Source organism: Bombina bombina, chromosome 2 (assembly GCF_027579735.1).
Source record: "Bombina bombina isolate aBomBom1 chromosome 2, aBomBom1.pri, whole genome shotgun sequence".
In the NCBI taxonomy this organism is placed as follows: domain Eukaryota; kingdom Metazoa; phylum Chordata; class Amphibia; order Anura; family Bombinatoridae; genus Bombina; species Bombina bombina.
Window position 1 is genome coordinate 634,948,641 of NC_069500.1, and position 25,998 is coordinate 634,974,638.

Genomic DNA, 25,998 nt, shown 5'->3' on the forward strand with positions numbered 1-25,998 from the left:
GTAATTGTTATTTTATTATAGGTAAATAAACATATTTAAATTAAATTGGTATTATTAATGTAATAAATTTTCTCCTTCCAATAAAGTACAGCTGAAAAGTCCATAAAATATGAACCTATTAAACTGAAGATCGTTCACCTCCTAATAATTTCATTAATTTCAATTATCTATGTATTTATAATAGTATATAACTAAATTGTTTGATAGAACTGGAAAAAATAGTTTCTTGTATCTTTAAGTATAACTTAATCTCTGAATAAGGACCACATATTTTGTAAAACACCATAATCTAGTGCCAGCAATTTCAGCAGTTAAATGAAACTTAAAGGGACAGTCAAGTCCAAAAAAAACTTTCATGATTCAGATAGGGCATGTCATTTTAAACAACTTTCTAATTTACTTTTACCAATTTTGCTTTGTTCTCTAGGTATTCTTAGTTGAAAGCTAAACCTAGGAGGTTCATATGCTAATTTCTTAGACCTTGAAGGCCACCTCTAATCTAAATGCATTTTGATAGTTTTTCACCACTAGAGGGCATTAGTTCACATGTTTCATATAGATAACATTGAGCTCATGCACGTGAATTTACCATGCAGACAGCTCTGATTGGGTAAACTGCAAGTCTGTCAAAAAAAACTGAAATAAGGGGGCAGTCTGCTGAGGCTTAGATACAAGGTAATTACAGAGGTAAAACGTATAATTATAACTGTGTTGGTTATGCAAAACTGGGAAATTGGTAATTAAGGGATTATCTATCTTTTAAAACAACAAAAATTCTGGTGTATACTGTCCCTTTAACTTGTAATTCTCTCTGCTTAATAATTTTAAAGTGTTTATGAAAACACTGCAGCTCTTCAACAGAGATATTGATAAAGTATTCCAGGAACTATTCAGCAAGGGTAAAATCTATGTAATAATATTGAGATTGTAAAAGAGTAATAGTGCACATTTTTGGTTATTGTTCAAACTTCTACAGGAAACCAACTATTGGGTCTCAACGTGCCAACACTACAAATTTGCTCTTCTTTTTTCATTGTTGTCAAAAGATATAGTGTTCTCCCCTGGGGCCTATTTAGTGGGCACACCATTTGGCTGGAATTCTAGGGTCACAGCACAAGCCAGTGTACCCTTGCTATCTTTATTACTACTAATTATCTACTTGGGTCTCATCATGTAGTAAGTACCGATGATTACTTTATCCCAAAGGGTGGATTAGTTTAAAAAAGTGGATTGCTTTTACCCTATGTGCTGGAACCATAAATGGAGATTAAATGGAAATTGTAATGGACATTGTTGTGAGGAGAAATATGAGATGCCCATTTTGACTGATGAATCATCATTAACCCCTCTGCATTATAGGGACTACCTGTAAATTGGTGACAAGAGTTTTTCAGTGCATAGTGCACACCATATGCCCCAAGCATCAGCATTAAAGGGACACTGAGCCCACATTTTTTTTCTTTCGTGATTCAGATAGAGCATGCAATTTTAAGCAACTTTCTAATTTACTCCTATTATACATTTTTCTTCATTCTCTTGCTATCTTTATTTGAAAAAGAAGACAGATAAGCTTTTTTTTGGTTTAGGTCTGGACAGCACTTTTTTATTGGTGGATGAATTTATCCACCAATCAGCAAGAACAACCCAGGTTGTTCATCAAAAATGGGCCGGCATCTAAACTTACATTTTTGCATTTCAAATAAAGATACCAAGAGAATGAAGAAAATTTGATAATAGGAGTAAATTAGAAAGTTGCTTAAAATTGCATGCTCTTTCTGAATCACGAAAGAAAAAAATTGGGTTCAGTGTCTCTTTAAGGTATACACAATTTATATAATTGCTGATGCATTACGCGTCACTGCAGGCATTCTGAAGAGCAGCAAAGCCTGAATTTTGGCACCTTTGTATGTCTCAAGCCTGGTCTGTAACAAACATACACTTACCAATAAAGTTTAATGTTGCCACTATGAATATGGAGAAACATATTTATAACGTTTTAAAAAAGATGACACAATAACCATTTAGACATAACATTTTGTTCTACTAAACAGCTTCATCACAGTCATTTTCTTTAGTAGAAATCCATAAATACTTACCTAAACTGCAGTTACCTCTGGTTACAGTAATTGTTTTTTCAAATGTATTTTTAATTAAACCTTTGGTTTTACAATGCTCAGAAGTGTCTAGATATTGTTTTCCACCTGAATAGCCTTCAACCTAATAAAGAAAGAAAATCCTGGATGAAAACTCATTGCAAATCTTTGTAAATTGTAGTGTATTTTGTAAATTAATTGAGGACACAGTGACTGTCACGATACAAACAAAGCACCTGGGTATAAATAAAAAGAATTACAAAGGCAATGAAACAAACAGCAAATGCAGCCTTGTGATGAGGCTGCATAACAAGTATTGTTCCATTAAAACAAAAAGACTTCTCCAAACATTTACAAGTTTTGCTCTACTTTTCTTGCTTTTGTACCATTCCTTAAAATAAGGCAGGTCTATAGAAAGAATTGTCAGTAGTTCATCTGTCTTTTTACATCCTGAACTACATGACTAAGGTATATTGGCCTTTGTGTTTATGCATATAGGACTAAAAAACAAACAATTACAGTCTCTAGGGTACATTACTGACAGTAACTAAGGAGGAACGGGACTTGGGAATTATTAATACAGATGATTTCAGATTTGGTAGGCAATGCAGCAGTGCAACCGGTAAGGCCAGTAGAATACATGGGAGAGGTATTAGCAGCAAAAATACCAAGGTTCATAGCGCAAGAAAGGCCTCATTTTGAATACTGTAAAGAGTTCTGGAGACCATATTTCCAGAAGGAAATAAATAAACTAGAAACCATCATACAGTGGAGGACTACATGGTCTAAAATAAAAAAAAAAAACGTCCTCTTCGATCTAAATATGTATATTTTAGAGGAGAGAATGGAAAGAGGTGAAATTATAGAAACCTTCAAATTGATGAAGGGACTTAATAAAGTGGAAGATAAATGCATTTTCCACAAAAGAAAAGGGAATACCAAATCAAAAGCATTTTCCACAAAAAACAAAGTCACAATCTTAAGTTAGAGGGTAGCAGGTTCAGGAGAAATGTGAAGAAGCAGTTTTTTTTTTTAACAGAAACCTGACCACCAGAAGGAGGCAAATACACTCTACATCAAGAGTTGTAATCCCTCTCCCTTCCCTGTACCCACCCCCCAGTCTGTTGTATAGCCGAGAAACAGAAAGTAGGAAAGACAAAGTACAGTAAATGAGTTGCAAACTAGAAAAAGAAAAACAAACTGGGCGGGACTCGTGGACTCTCACCACAAAGAAAAAAATAATTTAAAAGGTGGTGAAAGCTCCAGATTCCTTATTGTTGGGAACTAATATCCAAGCTGTGGAGTCCATGAAAAAGGAAGCCAGGCACCAATATGCCGAAAACAACCGTCTTAAGATGCTTCCTGCCAAAGCCTCAACACAGACAAACACGTCAAAATGAAAAAAATTGGTAAAAGTGTGTAATGACAACCAAGATGCTGCCTTGCAAATCTGATCTACTGAAGCCTCATTCTTAAATACCCAGAAGGTAGAGACTAAACAAGTTTAATGAGCTGTAATAAGTAAACGGGGAGACTGACCTTCCTCCAAGTAAGTCTTATGAATTAAACTCTTTAGCCAAGAAGCCAATTTACATTTACCAGGAAAATAGACAAATAAACTTGTAGACTGTCTAAAGTTTGCTTTAGTAGCTTGTAGAAAGTATTTCAAAAACATAACCACATCCAAATTATGCATCAACCATTTTTCAGATTAAAATATAACAAAGGAACTACAATTTCCTGGTAAATATTGGCTGAACGAACCAATTTAAGCAAAAAACAAACAAACTATAATGGAGTATGCAAGACTGCTTTATCCTGCTGAAAAACAAGATAAGGCAGTTTTTTTAGACTGAATGTCTAATTCGAGCATAGGTATAAACAGAGAATATTTTAACACTCTCAAAACCAGACTGAGATTCCAAAGAGGAGCAACCGATCTTATAACTGATCTAATTCTAACCTGAGCTTGAACAAAAACCTGAATATCTGGAAGATTGGCAATATTTATATGAAATAACACAGAAAGAGCAGAAATATGACCTTTCAAGGCACATACTAGCCAAAAATCGCTTATCTAAACCACCCAGCAAACGTGAGAATTCTTAAGGAATGCCAACTAAAACCACTTTCCAAACAAAAGGCACGGATACCTGTATTATACCTTAGCCTTTGGCGTTACTAAATTTAGTACCCAAGGGTCCAGAACAGACATGGACCAGGCTTCTGAAAAAGGCTCGACCTGCTCCCTACCAGTAATTAATCTTGTTCCGGGCCATGCCTTCATGCTGATTTAGCACTGAAAGGAGATTTCTTCTTTTGTTTTGCCTTGTTCCAGACTGGATTTGGCTTCCAGGAGGACGTAGACAAGTCTGACTTTTGAGAAGAGGATGACTTTTAGTTCCAGGATTGACATTAGGAACGAAATGTATTATTAGATCTACCCTTAGACTTCTTATCCTGGGGCAGAAAAGCTCCTTTGCCACCTGTGACAGTGGAAATAATTGCATATAAGACTGGCTCAAACAAAATCTTCCGTACATAAAGGTAAAGATAAAAGTCTGCTCTTTCAGACAATGTCTCCTGACCAAGATTTGAGTCAAAAGGCCCTACTAGTAAGAACTGATAGAGCCATGTTCTTAGTATTGATGTGTATAATTTCAATGACAGTGTCGTTAATGAAAAAAAAACAGCTATTCCCTAAAAAATTTAAACATTCTTGAAAATCTTCTAATGAAGATTCCTCTGATACCAACTCAGAAAAGAAATTGCATCACAGTGATGCCGCATCAGGAACTCAATCAATACCTACAACTGATATAATCCCCCCCCCCCCGAACAAAGGATTTCTGAAATAACCATCTAACTTCCTTCTCTAAAGGAAGTGCTGTCCCTCCAGGCAAATAGTGGTAGATATAGTGGTAGAAATGGCTCCATCTACTTTCGGGATGATCTCCCAAAGCTCCAAATTAAACGCAGGAACCCGAAACATCTTCTTGAATTTTGGAGATGGAAGAAAAGGAACCCCAGGCTTGTTTGATTTCATAGAAATATTTTTAGAAACAGCATCTGGGACAGGAAACACATCTACAGACTTAGCTGCAGGCTTAAAAATGAAGTTGAGTTGTGTTACAGTCTTATCCTTAACCTATTTTGCACAACTATGCATAAAAAAAAAACATTTTACTTAACAGCGCAACACACTAACTAAAGTGCTATAACAATTAATCCATACTGAACATGTAAAAAAAAACAACAATATAATAAAGGGTTAAAATATAAGCTGGATGAAGTACAGCACTGTCCCCACACTGTGTGCACCCTATCACTCTATCCTTTGGCAATGATATACACATTACGTATGTACCTGCTACTGATGTGAGTGAAAAGGCACTTACCAAGCTGAACACACACTCCACTGTGCTTACCCAAATGTAAATACTTGTACAGTAGAGAGTCCATCCAGTACTGTTACGAACAACTTCATGGCGAAGCAATATTACCAGTCCCAACAACACCTGTGGCAGGCTGGTTATCATAATTCGCACTGGAGTATTACATTACACAACACTATACTCTCCTATGCCCCTCTCTTAAAGGCTTCACCTTATGAGGAGAAAAAGAGAATCAAAATTCCGAATTCCAAATCTAAAGCACCTCAGAGATTCAACTTTTCCTGGAGAGGAAAAAAAGGACTGGTAGGTACAGGTAAGTGGGAGGGATTAAAACTCTTAGTGTAGGGTGTATTTGCCTCCTCCTGGTGGCCAGGGAATGAATCGTGGACCTCACCATCTTAAGAAAGAAGACACATGAATTGTAATATATGCCCTGTAAATTTACCAATAACAATCGGCTAGATTACGAGTTGTGCGTTAAGGTAAAAAAGCAGCGTTAGCAGGTCCTAACGCTGCTTTTTTTTTTTTTTTTTTTTTTTATTAACAAAATACATATACACATAACAAAACATTACACATGTTACAAGACATTACTAACACAATAAGAAACACTACGTTATTCTTTGTGTGCTTACTAGGTTCTATCTTTTATTACTTTTCACTCTTTCTATAGCCCTTTATCCGCTTATATTGCTTTGGGGAGATGGAGATTCCCTTGTTATCTTTTCCCATATTATCTTAGCTTCTAAGGATATTTCTTGTCTATTATTTATCATATAGAAATATTCTTCACTCATTAGGTTATCGTTCACTTTGTTAATCCATTCTTCCCTTGTGGGCACTATTACCGTTTTCCATTTTTTAAGTATTAAGTTCTTTGCACTATTAAGCATAATTTGATATAAATATGCTCTTGGTTTTTCCCATTTAGGGTTTGGATTATTTAAGATGGCCGTAAGAAAGTTATTCAAATTGGTCCTATCCTCTCGTATATCAACAGTTTGAAATATACTTTTCCAAAAAACCTTTATGTGTGGGCAGGTCCACATTATATGGGATAGGGAGCCCTTATTCCCACACCTTCTCCAGCAACTCTCTTGTGTATATGGAAAAAATTTTTTGATTCTAACTGGTGTGAGATACCATCTTGTTAGTATCTTTAGATTTTGTTCCAGCATTCTTGCTGATATCGAGGATTTTGCCGTCTGTTGGCATATATTTTTCCAGACTTTTAAGTCTATGTCCTGTTCTAATTCTATTTGCCACTTTTTAAAACAAGCCAGTGTCCCTTCCCCCTCCTCTTGTAATAATCTGTAAGCCTTAGAGAGGGTATGTTTTAGGTTTCCACTAATATTACACAAATTCTCCATTCTTGTTAATGGTCTTAATAACTTATCCTTATCTTTATTTGTCATTATATAATGGTTAACCTGTGTATATATGAACCAATCTGTTACTCCTCTTAGTCCCTTCTCTTGTAATTCCTCCTGAGGCCTTAGCTTCCTATTATCTATTAGATTTATTATTCTATAGTTGTTATCCTCCTTATCCCCTTTAAAGCTTCCCTCCAAAAACTTTTTATTCTCCACTAAATCTATGAGGGGGGAAGGTATAGATGAAATGTTACCTTTTTTCCTATTTATCTTGTCCCAGATCTTAACTGTTTCCTTAATAATACTATAATTCTCTATCTCTGGAGATCTGTCCTTTGGATTTTCCCAGCATTGATTACATATTCTTTTCCTACCAATTAGTTCTCCCTCCAGCTGTACCCATATTTTCACTTCCTTTTTTGTATGCCATTCTATAACTCTTTGTAAAAATGTAGCCATTCTATATTTGGCTAGATTTGGTAGTCCCATCCCACCCTCTTTTCTTTTCATATACATTGTCTCTTTACTTATTCTAGGATGTATTTTTCCCCATACATAATTATTTATTGTTTTTTGTAGATCTTCTATATAATTACTTACTATAGGAATGGGCAAAGCTTGTAAAACATACAAAAATCTAGGTAGGACATTCATTTGTATAATATTGATTCTCCCTAGCCATGAAATCCTTTTAGGGTACCAGGATAGAAGGTCCTTTGTTAAAGTATTCTTGAGGTTAACATAGTTCAATGCATATAATTTTCCTACGCTTTTTGTCAGATAAACCCCTAAGTATTTTAATGCTTCAACCTCTTTAAATGGGTGTGTTGTCATCATTATTTCTTGTTTCTTAACATTCATTATTTCAGATTTATTTATATTAACCAAAAAATTTGACAATGTTCCAAATACCTTAAATTCTTCCAATAATTCTTTGATGGACTTGGCTGGATCCGACAGGGACAGGAGGATATCATCTGCAAACAATGAGACTTTGTATTCGCTCTCTCTGACTTTAATGCCTCTGATTCTCTCATTTTGTCTACTGTGTGCTGCCAGTATTTCTATTGATAAAATAAATAAGGTTGGTGATAAGGGACACCCTTGTCTGGTTCCATTATGTATGCTAAATGTATTTGATAATTCGCCATTTACCATAATCCTAGCTGTTGGCTCTGTGTATAATGCCATTATTCTTTTAATGCATACTGGGCTAATGTTAAATCTCTTGAGGGTGCTTTCTAAAAATGACCAACTAATTCGGTCGAAAGCTTTTTCAGCATCGACCGAAATAAATGATGATGCTATCTTTTCTCTTTGGGCATATTCTAAGAGGTGGATATTTTTTATTATATTGTCCCTTGCTTCCCTATTCTGGACAAATCCTACCTGGTCCGGGTGCACGATTCGTTCTAATATTACCTTTAATCTGTTGGCTATGATTTTAGCATATATTTTTAAATCAATGTTTAACAGTGAAATTGGTCTATAATTTTTCACTTCCTCTTTGTTTCTCTCTGGTTTGGGGATCACTATGATTCTTGCTTCCTGCATTTCTTTAGAGAAATTTTTTCCCTTATCTATTGAATCGTACACCTCCTTCAAAAAGGGTGCCAAGATGTCTTTGTAATTTTTGTAATATTGGGCCGTATACCCGTCTGGGCCTGGGGCTTTGCCAATTTGTAAGCTCTCAATAGCGTCTTGGATTTCCTGTATTTGAATTGGTTCATCTAGTTTCTGGTTTTCTTGCTCCGAAACCTGGGTTATATTAACCTCCCTAAAATACTTAGACCAAGTTGATTCCTCTCTGGGGTAGGTCTCTAGATTATATAACTTATTATAGAATTTATTAAATTGTTGGGCCATTTCTTGTTGATTCTTACAGTAGCTTTTATCCTCCTTTATCAATTTATATATACTATTATTTATTTGTTTTTTCTTTATAGCTCTCGCTAGGAGTCTCCCATTTTTATCACCCTCCGTATAAAATTTACGTTTCAACCATAAAGCTTTCTTCTTATTAATACTTGACCAGTACTCCCGTATATTCCTCCTTTCCCTCTCTAGGTCTTCTTCTATTTTTCTGTTTTCTGGGGTTTGCTTATGTCTTTTCTCCAAGGCCTGAATTTTTCTCATTGTCTCTCTAAAGAATTCCTCCCTAACCTTTTTCTGTATACTCCTTAGGTTGATTAGCTCTCCCCTTAAAACACATTTATGTGCTTCCCAGAGGATTGTTGCCTCTATTTCTTCCACATCATTAAGTTGGAAGAATTCTTCAATTTTTCCGGCTATATTTTCCCTATCTTCCTGTTTCTTAATCGTGGCATCATCCAATCTCCATTTGTACTGTTTTTCTTCCTGGTGTCCCCATTTTATTTTTAAGCTTACTGGAGCATGGTCTGACCACGTCCTTGGAAGAATCTGAGTTTCCTGTACACAAATTAGCCCTTTTATGTTTGTACAGAGATAGTCCAATCTAGAATAAGAAAGGTGTGGGTTCGAGAAGAACGTATAATCTCTTTGAGTCGGATATAACAGCCTCCATACATCATATATTGCTATTTGTTCTAGACTATTATTTACTTGCTTTGTGATATATTTGGGGGTACTAGACTTTTTCTTGGAATTATCCAGATTTGGATCTAACGTAATATTAAAGTCTCCTCCAAAAAACAATATCCCTTCTTGGAAATCCAGTACTATATTAATCAGTTTTTTAAAAAAACTATCTTGTTTTGTATTAGGGCCGTATATGTTAAAAATTGTCATTAATTCACCTTGGATATACCCCTTGACTCCCAAATATCTCCCTTCCTTATCTTTTACCTTCTCTTTTAGCTGAAAGTTCAAATTTTTATGGAGTGCGATACATACCCAGTTCCTCCTGCCCCTGTCTGAGGCCATATAGCAAACATTATACTTATCATTTATGAATTTTGGTTCCCTATCCCTACTGAAATGGGTCTCCTGAAATAATAAAATATCACCCTTTAATTTCTCCATCTCCCTCAGAGCCATGGATCTCTTCTGGGGAGTCTTTAGCCCTTTGGCATTAATTGTAATAATCTGTATATCTTTCATTGTTTTTAACGGCTCCCCACAAGAGTCTCCTTAGGTATTACTTTCCTTTCTTTTATCATTGTGTGGCTAGTAGAACCTTTCTCTGAGTGTATCTTATAATATTTAAATTTTTTATTTACATACATAAAACGAAAAAACATTTAAAAATTGAACTAGGGGGTAGAACTTCTCCCCTGTCGGAATTTCCTGGGAAAAAACAGGATGCCATCTGTAAGAAAAAAAAAAAAAAAAAAAATCCACTCTTGTGTGATTGCACACTTGTTTTGTGGGGTGAAAAATATATAGAAAAAATCTGAGGTGATTACTTGTGGAGGGTGTGAGGGGGAAAAAAAAAAAAAAAAAAACCAGATGAAAAAACCATGTGCAAATCTCTAAGGAATACTTTCCTTGTCTGTATTCGTAAGTGTGGTGTGGGGAGTGCGGACATCCCCTCTAGTGTTTAGCCCAAAAAAAAAAAAAAAAAAAAAAAAAAAAAAAACAAAAAAAGAAAAAACGGGGGGTGTGGGGGGTGAAGAAAAAAGAAAAACCAAACAGATGAAAGACCTTATGCCTGCCTTTCCTTGTCATGTGAGGTGTGCTTAAGACCCTAAACAGGGACTGATCGGGTGGGGGAGAGAGAGAGAAAGAAAAAAAAAAAAAAAAAAAAAAAAATTCCACTCTTGTGTGGATGCACACTTATTTTATGGGGTGGAAAAATATATAGAAAAAATCTGAAGTGATTACTTGTAGTGTGGGGTGGGGTGTAGAGACAACCCCTCTGGTGTTTTAAAAAAAAAAAAAAAAAAAAAAAAAAAAATTAAACAGCCCCATGTCTTTTGTGCATTGTCCCTTTAACTTTCTCAGGAGCATCTCTCTTATTCCTTATACATAAGTCCTTATCCCTTCTTCCTTTTTTCTTTCTCACTCTCTCTTCTTCTCCTCCTTTTTTGGTTGGTTAATTTAGCTGTCCATTCTTTTTCTTCCTCTTAACTTCTTCCCAGCTATGTTTTTGAGTGTTCCCTTTTACTAATATTCTTTGGCCCATCTCAACAAATTCATCTTTTTCAAAATCTGTGGGTATTTCCATGTCCAGTTGTAGCTTAGTTTTAATCTGGTGAATATCCTCCTTTCTTTTATAGTGTATGGTATTCCCATTATGGAAGATTATTAACCCAAATGGATACGTCCATTTGTACCTTAGCCCTTTCTCTTGGAGACTTCTAGTCAGGAATCTGATATCTCTCCTTTTTTTCATTGTAGCCATACTTAAATCTGCAAATATTTGAATATCCGATTGCTGGTATTTAAATGTATGTTCTCTTTTAGCTCTTCTTAATATTTGTTCTTTTAATGTGTAGTCTTGTAAATTTAGTATAACATCTCTGGTTCTGCCCGGGATAGCTTGGGTTGGCAGTCTGTGTATTCTTTCTATTTTTATGGCCTCTTCCTGGGTATCTGGTATCAGACTGACCATAATCTTTTGTACGTACACTTTTAGGTCCTCAGGTTTAACTTCTTCTGATATACCTTTTATCCTTAAATTCCCCCTCCTGGACCTATCTTCCAAATCCGTTAGTTTATCTTGCAACTCTTTTATTTGTTGTGCTTGTACCTGTATGACTTCGTTTACTTGTGTCATTTCTTGTTCTATTTCCTCCTGCTGGGTTTCTAGGGAGTTAACCCTCTGTCCCATTTCATTTATTTCTCTTTTGATTTCAAGGAGTTCTGCCATGATACAATCTTTTATAGAGGTAATATCTTCTTTTGTTGCTAATTTCCTGATTTCCTCTGTTGGTAATTGTATATCCATGTTTATCAAGTTTTCTTTTGCTGTTTTCTCAATATTTTTGGGGCTTATATGCTGTTCTAGGCTCAAATTATGGAAAAAAGGGTTATCCTTTACGCTTGGGGATTTATTGTTTTTGTTTGCTTTGTCTATTTTTGTAGATTTTTTAGTTGCCATTTCTTCTCTCTTTTACTGTTATTCCTTCTCCTTGCCTTTTTCCTTCTTTTCTCTCTTTTCTCTCTTTTCCTTTCTTCCTCTCCTCCTTTGGCTCTTTTTGATCTCTTTATGCCTTTGTTTTTCCTCCTTTTCCCCTTGTTTTTCCAACTTTCTCTCTTATATTTTTTGGGGCTGTTCTGCTGTGGGGTTCCCAACCCTTTTTCCTATGTTTTCTCAGTCTAGCAACCCATGTCCAATCAGCCTCTGATTGCTTAAGGCTCCCCTTCTTTCACTTTTCACTTTTCCTCGGCCAGCTATTTTTTGCCCAGTATTACAGCATGCCTTGCCCCTGTATCATTCTCCCGCAACTCTGCTTCTCAGTCTCACCTCTCCTGTCTGGCACTTAATTTATCTCCTGAGAGCTCGTTGTATCTACGCCAGTGTAGCGGGCCTTAGTTTCTCTATCTGTTCGTTTCTTGTTTAACTATTACCCCCGCCACTTATGGCAGCTCTCTCCTCGGCTGCGACTCCCTCTCTCTCAGGCAGTCCTCCCTCTATCCTCCAGCTCCCAATCAGAGACTTTGTAGTATCCGTCCTCTATCAGGAACTCCGGTCTCTTACCTCCCCTTGGTACGCCGGGCTCCTCTTTTAGTATAGGCTTATTTCGCAGTTTTATTTCCTGCTTCTCCTTTTTCGGTGTATGCCACTTCTTAGTGATTTAAGATGTTGTGTTACCGCAGCCCTTTTATTTGTTCGGCAATCGTCGGCCTCTTCCTCCTCCTCTTAGCCGCGCAGTTCTCCTTGGTAATGGCCGCTCAGCACTTGTCTGCTCTTGCACTCGCCTCCTCCGCCCGGCCTTTGGCCCGTCTGTTCACTTCCGTGTCTTCCGGTCTCCTCGCTCACCTGGGCGTACCGGGCTCCGAACTCAAACCCACCATACTCCGCTGTTATATTCTGCAGGTACTTTCTCATATATGTGTCTTTCTCTATTATTTCGGTGAGGACCTTTGCTTATTTTTGGGATCTTAAGGATTTTCTCATTATCCTCCTGAGAAGTTTGGCTGGTTGTATTAGCCTCTCATTCCGACAGGGTAGATTTCAGGAGCTTCACTCTTCTGCTGCCATCCTCACGCACGCAGCAGGCTCCTCCCCTCCCTAACGCTGCTTTTTTAAGCCCGCTGCTATTACGAGTCTTGCAGGTATAGGTGTACCGCACACTTGTTTGGCCTTACCGCAAACTGACTTACGTAAACTTCGTAAACCCTTTTTTCTATGGGACTTCCATAGCGCCAGTCCAAAAAGTGAGCAGTACAGCCTCTACCGACAAGATCCGTAAAGTCAGTAGTTATGAGTTTTACACTACAACGCTGTAGCATAAAACTCATAACTAAAGTGCTAAAAAGTACACTAACACCCATAAACTACCTATTAACCCCTAAACCGAGGCACTCCTGCATCGCTAACACTAAAATAAAATGTTTAACCCCTAATCTGCTGCTCCGGACATCGCCGCCATTATAATGAACATATTAACCTCTAAACCGCTGCAATCCCGCCTCGCAAACACTAGTTAAATAATATTAAATAATATTACCCCTCTAACATCGCCGCCACCTACATTATACTTATTAACCCCTAATCTGGCGCTCCGGACATCACCGCCACCTACATTATATTTAATAACCCCTAATCTGCCGCCCCCAATGTCGCCGCAACCTACCTACACTTATTAACCCCTTATTAACCCCTAATCTGCTGCCCCCAACGTCGCAGCCACTATTCTAAATTTATTAACCTCTAAACCTAAACTAAATACTTACCTGTAAAATAAACCCTAAACTAGCTACAAAATAACTAATAGTTACATTGTAGCTATCTTAGGGTTTATTTTTATTTTACAGGCAAGTTTGTATTTATTTTAACTAGGTAGAATAGTTACTAAATAGTTATTAACTATTTAAAAACTACCTAGCTAAAATAAATACAAATTTAGCTGTAAAATAAAACCTAACCTAAGTTACACTAACACCTAACACTACACTACAATTAAATCAATTCCCTAAATTAACTACAATTAAATAAATTAAACTAAATTAGCTAAATCACAAAAAAAACAAACACTAAATTACAGAAAATAAAAAACAAATTACAAGATATTTAAACTAATTACACCTAATCTAATAGCCCTATCAAAATAAAAAAAAATCCCCCCCAAAATAAAAAAAACCCTAGCCTAAACTAAACTATTAATAGCCCTTAAAAAGGCTTTTTGTGGGGCATTGCCCCAAAGAAATCAGCTCTTTTACCTTTAAAAATAAATACAAACAACCCCCCAACAGTAAAACCCACCACCCACACAACCACCCCCCAAATAAAAGCCTACCTAAAAAAACCTAAGCTCCCCATTGCCCTGAAAAAGGCATTTGGATGGGCATTGCTCTTAAAAGGGCATTTAACTCTAGCACATGCCCAAAGCCCTAACCTAAAAAATAAACCCACCCAATACACCCTTAAAAAAATCCTAACACTAACCCCCGAAGATTCACTTACCGGGAGAAGTCTTCATCCAAACGGCAAGATGTCCTCAAGGAAGCCGGCAGAAGTGGTCCTCCAGATGGGCAGAAGTCTTCATCCAGACGGCATCTTCTATCTTCATCCTTCCGTCGCGGAGCGGGTCCATCTTCAAGACATCCGACACGGAGCATCCTATTCTTCCGACGGACTAACGACGAATGAAGGTACCTTTAAATGACGTCATCCAAGATGGCGTCCTTTAGATTCCGATTGGCTGATAAAATTATATCACTCAATCGGAATTAAGGTAGAAAAAAATCCTATTGGCTGATTGGATCAGCCAATAGAATTGAGCTTGCATTGCATTGGCTGACAGGAACAGCCACCACCCACCCAAAAACCCACCACCCACCCAACCAAACCCCCCAAATAAAACTCTATCTAAATAAAACTAAGCTAACCATTGCCCTAAAAAAGGGCATTTGGATGGGCATTGCCCTTAAAAGGTGCCCAAAACCTAAGCTAAAAATATAAACCACCCAATAAACCCTTAAAAAAACTTAACACTAAGCCCCGACGATCCACTTACAGTTTTCGAAGACCAGACATTCATCCTCATCCAGCCGACGAAGTCCTCATCCAAGCGGGCAGAAGTCCTCATTGAATCCGGCAGAAGTCTTCATCCAAGCGGGCAGAAGTCTTCATCCAGACGGCATCTTCTATCTTCATCCATCCGGCGCGGAGCGGGTCCATCTTCAAGACATCCGGCGCGGAGCATCCTCTTCTTCCAATCGTCGCTTTAAGTGATATCATCCAAGATCGCATCCTTTACATTCCGATTGGCTGATAGTATTCTATCAGTCAATAGGAATTAAAGGGGAAAAAATACTATTGGCTGATCCAATTAGCCAATAGGATTGATCTTGCATTCTATTGGCTGATTGGAATAGCCAATAGAATGTGAACTCAATCCTATTGGCTGATTGGACCAGCCAATAGGATTAAAGCTCAATCCTATTGGCTGATTGGATCAGCCAATAGGATTTTTTCCCCTTTAATTCCTATTGGCTGATAGAATTCTATCAGTCAATCGGAATGTAAGGGACGCCATCTTGGATGACGTCACTTAAAGTAAACTTCATTTTCCAGTGACGATCGGAAGAAGAGGATGCTCCGCGCCGGATGTCTTGAAGATGGACCCACTCCACGCCGGATTGATGAAGATAGAAGATGCCGTCTTGATGAAGACTTCTGCCCGCTTGGATGAGGACTTCGCCGGCTGGATGAGAATGGATGTCCGGTCTTCGAAAACTGTAAGTAGATTGTCAGGGGTTAGTGTTAGTTTTTTTTTTAAGGGTTTATTGGGTGGGTTTTATTTTTAGCTTAGGGTTTGGGCACCATAAAAGAGCTAAATGCCCTTTTAAGGGCAATGCCCATCCAAATGCCCTTTTCAGGGCAATGGTTAGCTTAGGTTTATTTAGATAGAGTTTTATTTGGGGGGTTTGGTTGGGTGGGTGGTGGGTTTTACTGTTGGGGGGGTGTTTGTAATTTATATTGCCAGGTAAAAAAGCTGTTATCTTTGGGGCAATGCCCCACAAAAGGCCCGTTTAAGGGCTATTGGCAGTTTAGTGTAGGCTAGGGGTTTTATTATTTTGGGGGTGCTTTTTTTATTTTGATAGGGCTATTAGATTAGGAGTAATTTGTTTTGTTTTTTGATAATTTCGTTTTTTATTTTATGTAATTCAGTGTTTTTTTTGTAATTTAGATAATTGTATTTGATTAATTTAATTTATTTGATTTGATTGTAATGTTAGGTTTTATTGTAAGGCATGTTAGGTTTTATTTTACAGGTAAATGTGTATTTATTTTAACTAGTCTACCTAGTTAAAATAAATACAAATTTACCTGTGAAATAAAAATAAAACCTAAGATATCTACAATATAACTATTAGTTATATTGTAGCTCGCTTAGGGTTTTTTTACAGGTAAGTATGTATTTAGTTTTAAATAGGAATTATTTAGGTAACAATTGTAAGGTTTATGTAGTTTTATTTTAATTATATTTAAGTTAGGGGGTGTAAGGGTTAGACTTATGATTAGGGTTACGTTAGGGTTAGGGGTTAATATATTTATGTAGTGATGTGGGAGGCCAGAGGTTTAGGGGTTAATAGTTTAATTTAGTATATTTTGTTGTATATATATATTCCTTAGTTATGCGTAATTAAACAACTTTGCAATATACTTTATTTAATTTGCCTTCTTTTCCTGTCATTTAAAAGGATATGAAAACCAAAAAAATTATTTTGTTATTCAGACAGAGCATGCCATTTTAAAAAGGTTCCAATTTACTTCTAATATAAAATTGCTCCAATGATATTCTGTGTTGAGGAGATATCTGGCATCTGGAGCACTACATGGCAGGAAAAAGCGCTTCCTATCTAGTTCTCTTGCAAATGTATAACATTCCTGCAAAACTGCTGCCATATAGTGCCAGCTCCTAAGCATACATCCCAGCTTTTCAACAAACGATATCAAGCGAACAAAGAAAAATTGAGAAGTAAATAAGAAAGTTGTTTAAAATCACATTCTCTATATGAATCATGAAAGAAAACATTTGGGCATAAATATCCCTTACATTTTGAATGCAGAGTATTTTCTAATTCTCAGAACTTCAAATGCACACTGCTGACTTCCCAAGGCTAACCCTGCTACATAGTTGTACCTAATTGGATAATATTGGTAACAACTCCAAAGTAATGCACTTTATTCTGACAATATGATTGTGGCTAGTCTTGTTGTCTGGCAGGTGTAGTTTGACTAGTGAAAAAACAATTCAATAAAAAAGGATGTTAATTTGTTTTTTAAAAAGAAAATGTAAACCTGGCTAACATGCTATTCTACAGTTAGACAAGAGAAATGTAATTACAAGGTGTTTACTGTTCCTTTAACTATCAATGCAAATTAATTTTATTGGCCCATGTTTACTACCCAAAAAATTACTTTAAAAAAAGCAGGATCATTGAAAGATAAGCTGTTGATTTCTTGGCTGACTTTAAAGATATAGTAAAGTCCAAATTAAACTTTCATGATTCAGATAGAGAATGTCATTTTAAACAACTTTCTAATTTACTTTTAGCATCAAATTTGCTTTGTTCTCTTGGTATACTAGTTGAAAGCTAAACCTAGGTAGGCTTATATGCTAATTTCTAAGCCCTTGAAGTCCACCTCTTATCTGAATGCATTTGACAGTTTTTAACAGCTACAGGGCATTAGTTTCATATACATAACATTGTGCTCATTCACATGAAGTTATTTAAGACTCAGCACTAATTGCCTAAAGTACAAGTCTGTCAAAAGATCTGAGATAAGGAGGCAGTCTGCAGAAGCTTTGACACAAGGTAATTACAGAGGTAAAAAGTATATTTCTATAACAGTGTTGGTTATGCAAAACTGGGGAATGGTAAATAAAGGGATTATCTATCTTTTTAAACAATTTTTTTTTGGTGTTTACTATCCCTTTAAGATAGCTCATGGCAAACAGTATATAAATACATTTTATATTGAATAGTCTTGTAATATATAAGAGAAACCACCTTTAAAGAGAGATGAAACAATTTTTTTAGAGCATGCAATTTTAAGAAACTTTCTAATTTATTCATTATTATCAATTTTCTTGGTTCTCTTGGTATCTTTATTTGAAAAAGCAGGAATGTAACCACCAATCAGCAAGCGTTACCCAAAAATGGGCTTACATCCCTGCTTTTTCAAATAAGGATACCAAGAGAACGAAGAAAATTGATAATAGGAGTAAATTAGAAAGGTGTTTTAAAATGCATGCTCTATCTAAATCATAAAAGAAAAACAATTGGGTTTCATATCCCTTTAACAACAGGGTTTAAGGTCAAATAGAGATCAATAACTGTATTATGATCTGCAAACTAGTTTATATGTAAAATATACACCATTTTACCTTAGAGGCAGAACCAGATAATTCAGTAGGTGTTTCAGTAGGATCCAGTGCCACCTTAGGCTTCATCAAAGAAGGGGAGAGAACACAATTTTTTGTTTTTTCAAAAACTCCTGTATGCAAATGATCCTTTGGATCAACTGAATCACTTCTGTAAATCTTATACTCTGTCTCTTCTTTGGAATGGTTAAGATTTAGATGATCAAAATCCATGCTAGGTGTTTTAAAATCCAACAACGGCATAGAAGTTTCCCAAAATTCTGCTTCAGAGACTGGTTTAGAAAAGGTTAGCTTTTCTGTATTTACTTCTGATGTTGAGTAAAAACTTTCATCAAGAAATGTATCTTCAGGGGAATCCTAGGAGATAGGGGACATTGTTTTTGTTATTATTAATAAAATTGGTGCTCTTTCATACATTGCATCTTTGACAGTCACTAACTAATGTTTTGAGCAATTTGACTTTGTGGTGTTGTGAGTTTTATCAATTTTGTTTCTACTCTACAAATCCATTTTCTCTCACCCATTTCTGTGCTGTACCTACTCAAGTCTTAGGGTCACGTATTGACAGAAAGGCCCTGTATACCTTGTTCAACTGTAGTGCTCATTGACATTTGTCTAAGTCTTGTACCATTAATTGACTAGCAAACCAATTACATAGCTGATATATTTTGCATTTGCAAAGGAAGAACTACTGCAGGTAACATAAAAAAATTGTAAACTTCACGATTGTGCTGCACAGTATATAACATTTTTATTCAAAACAGGGGAACTTTAATTCATGACATTTTTAAATGACGCTTCATTTGTCAAATATTTACCATACAGTGATGGTAAACATTGCGCCGTTGCTCCGCACCCATTTTTCATTTAATTTTTTTATGAATTAAAGTTCCCACATATTGAATAATATTTTTATACACTATGCTGCACAATTGTTAAGTTTACAATCACTTTAATATTTCATGTCTTTGCAGCTGTAGAAGCTCTTAATAAGTGTTGGTGAAATATATGGTACTATCTCCAGTGTAAAAGTTTCACATAGTTTTAATAGAAAAACAATAAAGAGACAACATTCACCAATTATTATAGGTCATCAGCTTTAACACACACACACACACACACACAAGGAAGTATATGTTTGTGTGCCTCAGCTACCTTAATAGCCATGACCTCTCATTGAAAGAGAATCACAACAAACCCACCAAAAATGTAAAAATAAAATGAACCCCCCCCCCCCACAATGCATTTTTTTTGGTGGGAAGGGTTCTTTATGGGCTTAAAAAAAGAAAAATAAACATTTCTAGAGACCCACCATAAACTTTATTTTATAGTGGGCGATTCCTTCTCTTAAATAAATTTTGTCAACATAGCCAGGTGATTAATGTGGTAACAGTGATCACCTCGCAAAATAGTGCTTTCATTGCTGCACTGGCACAAAGGTCACCTCTAGTCTATATTATAACCACACAAAAGCCCATATGGGCCACTCTTTCAAATTTAGCTACCACTCAGCTAGATTACGAGTTTTGAGCTCTATAGGGAAATTAACGAATGCAACAAAAGTGGCGTTATTTAATTCCCTATAGCGCTGTCATTACAAGTTTTGAAAAACACGGCTTGCACATGCGATATGGAGATTTTAAGCTCCATACCGCACCCAAAACAAGTGCTGTGTTTGACGTGATGAATCAGCCAATGGAATGAGAGCTGCTTAAATCCTATTGGATGCTTTGAACAGCCAATATGATTTAAGCAGCTCTCATTCTATTGGCAGATTCATCATCCAATAGAACTAGTAGAACTAGAGCTGCTTAAATCATATTGGCTGATTTGGACAGCCAATAGGATTTTAGCAGCTCTAATTCCTATTGGCTGATTAAAATTTTTCAGCCAATAGGAATGCAAGGGACGCCATCTTGGATCGCGTACCTTGCATTGAAGATTCAGTGTACGGCGGCAACCGTATGATGAGGATGCTCCGTGCCGGATGTCTTCAGGATGGACCTCACTCCACGCCACCAGGATCAAGATAGAAGATGCCGCCTGGATGAAGATTGAAGAGGCCGTCTGGATGAAGACTTCTAGCCGTCTGGATGAAGACTTCTAGCCCCTTGGATGAGGACTTCCCCACCGGGATGAAGACTGAAGAGGCAGCCTGGATGAGGAATTCTCTGCCAGGATGAAGATCGTTCAAGCGGGACTTCAAAAACTGTAAGTGGATCGTCTTGGGGTTAGTGTTAGGCTTTTAAGGGTTTTTTGGGTGGGTTTTATTTTTAGATTAGGGGTTGGGCAGTAAAAGAGCTAAATGCCTTTTCAGGGCAATGGGTAGCTTAGGTTTTTTAGATATTTTTTTTGAATTTTATGTTAGTGGGTATTTGTATTTTTATTTCATAAACAGAGCTGTGTTCTTTAGGGCAATGCCCTACAAAAACAGAATTTATGTTTACCTGATAAATTACTTTCTCCAACGGTGTGTCCGGTCCACGGCGTCATCCTTACTTGTGGGATATTCTCTTCCCCAACAGGAAATGGCAAAGAGCCCAGCAAAGCTGGTCACATGATCCCTCCTAGGCTCCGCCTACCCCAGTCATTCGACCGACGTTAAGGAGGAATATTTGCATAGGAGAAACCATATGGTACCGTGGTGACTGTAGTTAAGAAAATAAATTATCAGACCTGATTAAAAAAACCAGGGCGGGCCGTGGACCGGACACACCGTTGGAGAAAGTAATTTATCAGGTAAACATAAATTCTGTTTTCTCCAACATAGGTGTGTCCGGTCCACGGCGTCATCCTTACTTGTGGGAACCAATACCAAAGCTTTAGGACACGGATGAAGGGAGGGAGCAAATCAGGTCACCTAAATGGAAGGCACCACGGCTTGCAAAACCTTTCTCCCAAAAATAGCCTCAGAAGAAGCAAAAGTATCAAACTTGTAAAATTTGGTAAAAGTGTGCAGTGAAGACCAAGTCGCTGCCCTACATATCTGATCAACAGAAGCCTCGTTCTTGAAGGCCCATGTGGAAGCCACAGCCCTAGTGGAATGAGCTGTGATTCTTTCGGGAGGCTGCCGTCCGGCAGTCTCGTAAGCCAATCTGATGATGCTTTTAATCCAAAAAGAAAGAGAGGTAGAAGTTGCTTTTTGACCTCTCCTTTTACCGGAATAAACAACAAACAAGGAAGATGTTTGTCTAAAATCCTTTGTAGCATCTAAATAGAATTTTAGAGCGCGAACAACATCCAAATTGTGCAACAATCGTTCCTTCTTTGAAACTGGTTTCGGACACAGAGAAGGTACGATAATCTCCTGGTTAATGTTTTTGTTAGAAACAACTTTTGGAAGAAAACCAGGTTTAGTACGTAAAACCACCTTATCTGCATGGAACACCAGATAAGGAGGAGAACACTGCAGAGCAGATAATTCTGAAACTCTTCTAGCAGAAGAAATTGCAACTAAAAACAAAACTTTCCAAGATAATAACTTAATATCAACGGAATGTAAGGGTTCAAACGGAACCCCCTGAAGAACTGAAAGAACCAAATTGAGACTCCAAGGAGGAGTCAAAGGTTTGTAAACAGGCTTAATTCTAACCAGAGCCTGAACAAAGGCTTGAACATCTGGCACAGCTGCCAGCTTTTTGTGAAGTAACACAGACAAGGCAGAAATCTGTCCCTTCAGGGAACTTGCAGATAATCCTTTTTCCAATCCTTCTTGAAGGAAGGATAGAATCCTAGGAATCTTAACCTTGTCCCAAGGGAATCCTTTAGATTCACACCAACAGATATATTTTTTCCAAATTTTGTGGTAAATCTTTCTAGTTACAGGCTTTCTGGCCTGAACAAGAGTATCGATAACAGAATCTGAGAACCCTCGCTTCGATAAGATCAAGCGTTCAATCTCCAAGCAGTCAGCTGGAGTGAAACCAGATTCGGATGTTCGAACGGACCCTGAACAAGAAGGTCTCGTCTCAAAGGTAGCTTCCAAGGTGGAGCCGATGACATATTCACCAGATCTGCATACCAAGTCCTGCGTGGCCACGCAGGAGCTATCAAGATCACCGACGCCCTCTCCTGATTGATCCTGGCTACCAGCCTGGGGATGAGAGGAAACGGCGGGAACACATAAGCTAGTTTGAAGGTCCAAGGTGCTACTAGTGCATCCACTAGAGCCGCCTTGGGATCCCTGGATCTGGACCCGTAGCAAGGAACTTTGAAGTTCTGACGAGAGGCCATCAGATCCATGTCTGGAATGCCCCACAGCTGAGTGACTTGGGCAAAGATTTCCGGATGGAGTTCCCACTCCCCCGGATGCAATGTCTGACGACTCAGAAAATCCGCTTCCCAATTTTCCACTCCTGGGATGTGAATAGCAGACAGGTGGCAGGAGTGAGACTCCGCCCATAGAATGATTTTGGTCACTTCTTCCATCGCTAGGGAACTCCTTGTTCCCCCCTGATGGTTGATGTACGCAACAGTTGTCATGTTGTCTGATTGAAACCGTATGAACTTGGCCCTCGCTAGCTGAGGCCAAGCCTTGAGAGCATTGAATATCGCTCTCAGTTCCAGAATATTTATCGGTAGAAGAGATTCTTCCCGAGACCAAAGACCCTGAGCTTTCAGGGATCCCCAGACCGCGCCCCAGCCCATCAGACTGGCGTCGGTCGTGACAATGACCCACTCTGGTCTGCGGAATGTCATCCCTTGTGACAGGTTGTCCAGGGACAGCCACCAACGGAGTGAGTCTCTGGTCCTCTGATTTACTTGTATCTTCGGAGACAAGTCTGTATAGTCCCCATTCCACTGACTGAGCATGCACAGTTGTAATGGTCTTAGATGAATGCGCGCAAAAGGAACTATGTCCATTGCCGCTACCATCAACCCGATCACTTCCATGCACTGAGCTATGGAAGGAAGAGGAACGGAATGAAGTATCCGACAAGAGTCTAGAAGTTTTGTTTTTCTGGCCTCTGTCAGGAAAATCCTCATTTCTAAGGAGTCTATTATTGTTCCCAAGAAGGGAACCCTTGTTGACGGAGATAGAGAACTCTTTTCCACGTTCACTTTCCATCCGTGAGATCTGAGAAAGGCCAGGACAATGTCCGTGTGAGCCTTTGCTTGAGGAAGGGACGACGCTTGAATCAGAATGTCGTCCAAGTAAGGTACTACAGCAATGCCCCTTGGTCTTAGCACAGCTAGAAGGGACCCTAGTACCTTTGTGAAAACCCTTGGAGCAGTGGCTAATCCGAAAGGAAGCGCCACAAACTGGTAATGTTTGTCCAGGAATGCGAACCTTAGGAACCGATGATGTTCCTTGTGGATAGGAATATGTAGATACGCATCCTTTAAATCCACCGTGGTCATGAATTGACCTTCCTGGATGGAAGGAAGAATAGTTCGAATGGTTTCCATCTTGAACGATGGAACCTTGAGAAACTTGTTTAAGATCTTGAGATCCAAGATTGGTCTGAACGTTCCCTCTTTTTTGGGAACTATGAACAGATTGGAGTAGAACCCCATCCCTTGTTCTCTTAATGGAACAGGATGAATCACTCCCATTTTTAACAGGTCTTCTACACAATGTAAGAATGCCTGTCTTTTTATGTGGTCTGAAGACAACTGAGACCTGTGGAACCTCCCCCTTGGGGGAAGTCCCTTGAATTCCAGAAGATAACCTTGGGAGACTATTTCTAGCGCCCAAGGATCCAGAACATCTCTTGCCCAAGCCTGAGCGAAGAGAGAGAGTCTGCCCCCCACCAGATCCGGTCCCGGATCGGGGGCCAACATTTCATGCTGTCTTGGTAGCAGTGGCAGGTTTCTTGGCCTGCTTTCCCTTGTTCCAGCCTTGCATTGGTCTCCAAGCTGGCTTGGCTTGAGAAGTATTACCCTCTTGCTTAGAGGACGTAGCACTTTGGGTTGGTCCGTTTCTACGAAAGGGACGAAAATTAGGTTTATTTTTTGCCTTGAAAGGCCGATCCTGCGGAAGGGCGTGGCCCTTACCCCCAGTGATATCAGAGATAATCTCTTTCAAGTCAGGGCCAAACAGCGTTTTCCCCTTGAAAGGAATGTTAAGTAGCTTGTTCTTGGAAGACGCATCAGCCGACCAAGATTTCAACCAAAGCGCTCTGCGCGCCACAATAGCAAACCCTGAATTCTTAGCCGCTAACCTAGCCAATTGCAAAGTGGCGTCTAGGGTGAAAGAATTAGCCAATTTGAGAGCATTGATTCTGTCCATAATCTCCTCATAAGGAGGAGAATCACTATCGACCGCCTTTATCAGCTCATCGAACCAGAAACATGCGGCTGTAGTGACAGGGACAATGCATGAAATTGGTTGTAGAAGGTAACCCTGCTGAACAAACATTTTCTTAAGCAAACCTTCTAATTTTTTATCCATAGGATCTTTGAAAGCACAACTATCCTCTATGGGTATAGTGGTGCGTTTGTTTAAAGTGGAAACCGCTCCCTCGACCTTGGGGACTGTCTGCCATAAGTCCTTTCTGGGGTCGACCATAGGAAACAATTTTTTAAATATGGGGGGAGGGACGAAAGGAATACCGGGCCTTTCCCATTCTTTATTAACAATGTCCGCCACCCGCTTGGGTATAGGAAAAGCTTCTGGGAGCCCCGGCACCTCTAGGAACTTGTCCATTTTACATAGTTTCTCTGGGATGACCAACTTGTCACAATCATCCAGAGTGGATAATACCTCCTTAAGCAGAATGCGGAGATGTTCCAACTTAAATTTAAATGCAATCACATCAGGTTCAGCTTGTTGAGAAATGTTCCCTGAATCAGTAATTTCTCCCTCAGACAAAACCTCCCTGGCCCCATCAGACTGGGTTAGGGGCCCTTCAGAAATATCATTATCAGCGTCGTCATGCTCTTCAGTATCTAAAACAGAGCAATCGCGCTTACGCTGATAAGTGTTCATTTTGGCTAAAATGTTTTTGACAGAATTATCCATTACAGCCGTTAATTGTTGCATAGTAAGGAGTATTGGCGCGCTAGATGTACTAGGGGCCTCCTGAGTGGGCAAGACTCGTGTAGACGAAGGAGGGAATGATGCAGTACCATGCTTACTCCCCTCACTTGAGGAATCATCTTGGGCATCATTGTCATTGTCACATAAATCACATTTATTTAAATGAATAGGAATTCTGGCTTCCCCACATTCAGAACACAGTCTATCTGGTAGTTCAGACATGTTAAACAGGCATAAACTTGATAACAAAGTACAAAAAACGTTTTAAAATAAAACCGTTACTGTCACTTTAAATTTTAAACTGAACACACTTTATTACTGCAATTGCGAAAAAACATGAAGGAATTGTTCAAAATTCACCAAATTTTCACCACAGTGTCTTAAAGCCTTAAAAGTATTGCACACCAAATTTGGAAGCTTTAACCCTTAAAATAACGGAACCGGAGCCGTTTTGAACTTTAACCCCTTTACAGTCCCTGGTATCTGCTTTGCTGAGACCCAACCAAGCCCAAAGGGGAATACGATACCAAATGACGCCTTCAGAAAGCCTTTTCTAAGTATCAGAGCTCCTCTCACATGCGACTGCATGCCATGCCTCTCAAAAACAAGTGCGCCACACCGGCGCGAAAATGAGGCTCTGCCTATGCTTTGGGAAAGCCCCTAAGAATAAGG

General features: G+C 38.3%; 1 protein-coding gene across 1 annotated transcript in view; it reads right to left on the reverse strand.

Moving 5' to 3' along the window:
- MPDZ (multiple PDZ domain crumbs cell polarity complex component) overlaps window positions 1–25,998 on the reverse strand; it is a 754,223-nt gene that overhangs the window by 248,299 nt on the left and 479,926 nt on the right. Inside the window, exons 21-22 of the mRNA XM_053699987.1 lie at window positions 18,348–18,701; window positions 2,097–2,217 (exon numbers count right to left, since the gene is read on the reverse strand). Coding sequence (XP_053555962.1) covers window positions 2,097–2,217; window positions 18,348–18,701 — 475 coding nt within the window. The remainder of the gene's footprint in view (window positions 1–2,096; window positions 2,218–18,347; window positions 18,702–25,998) is intronic.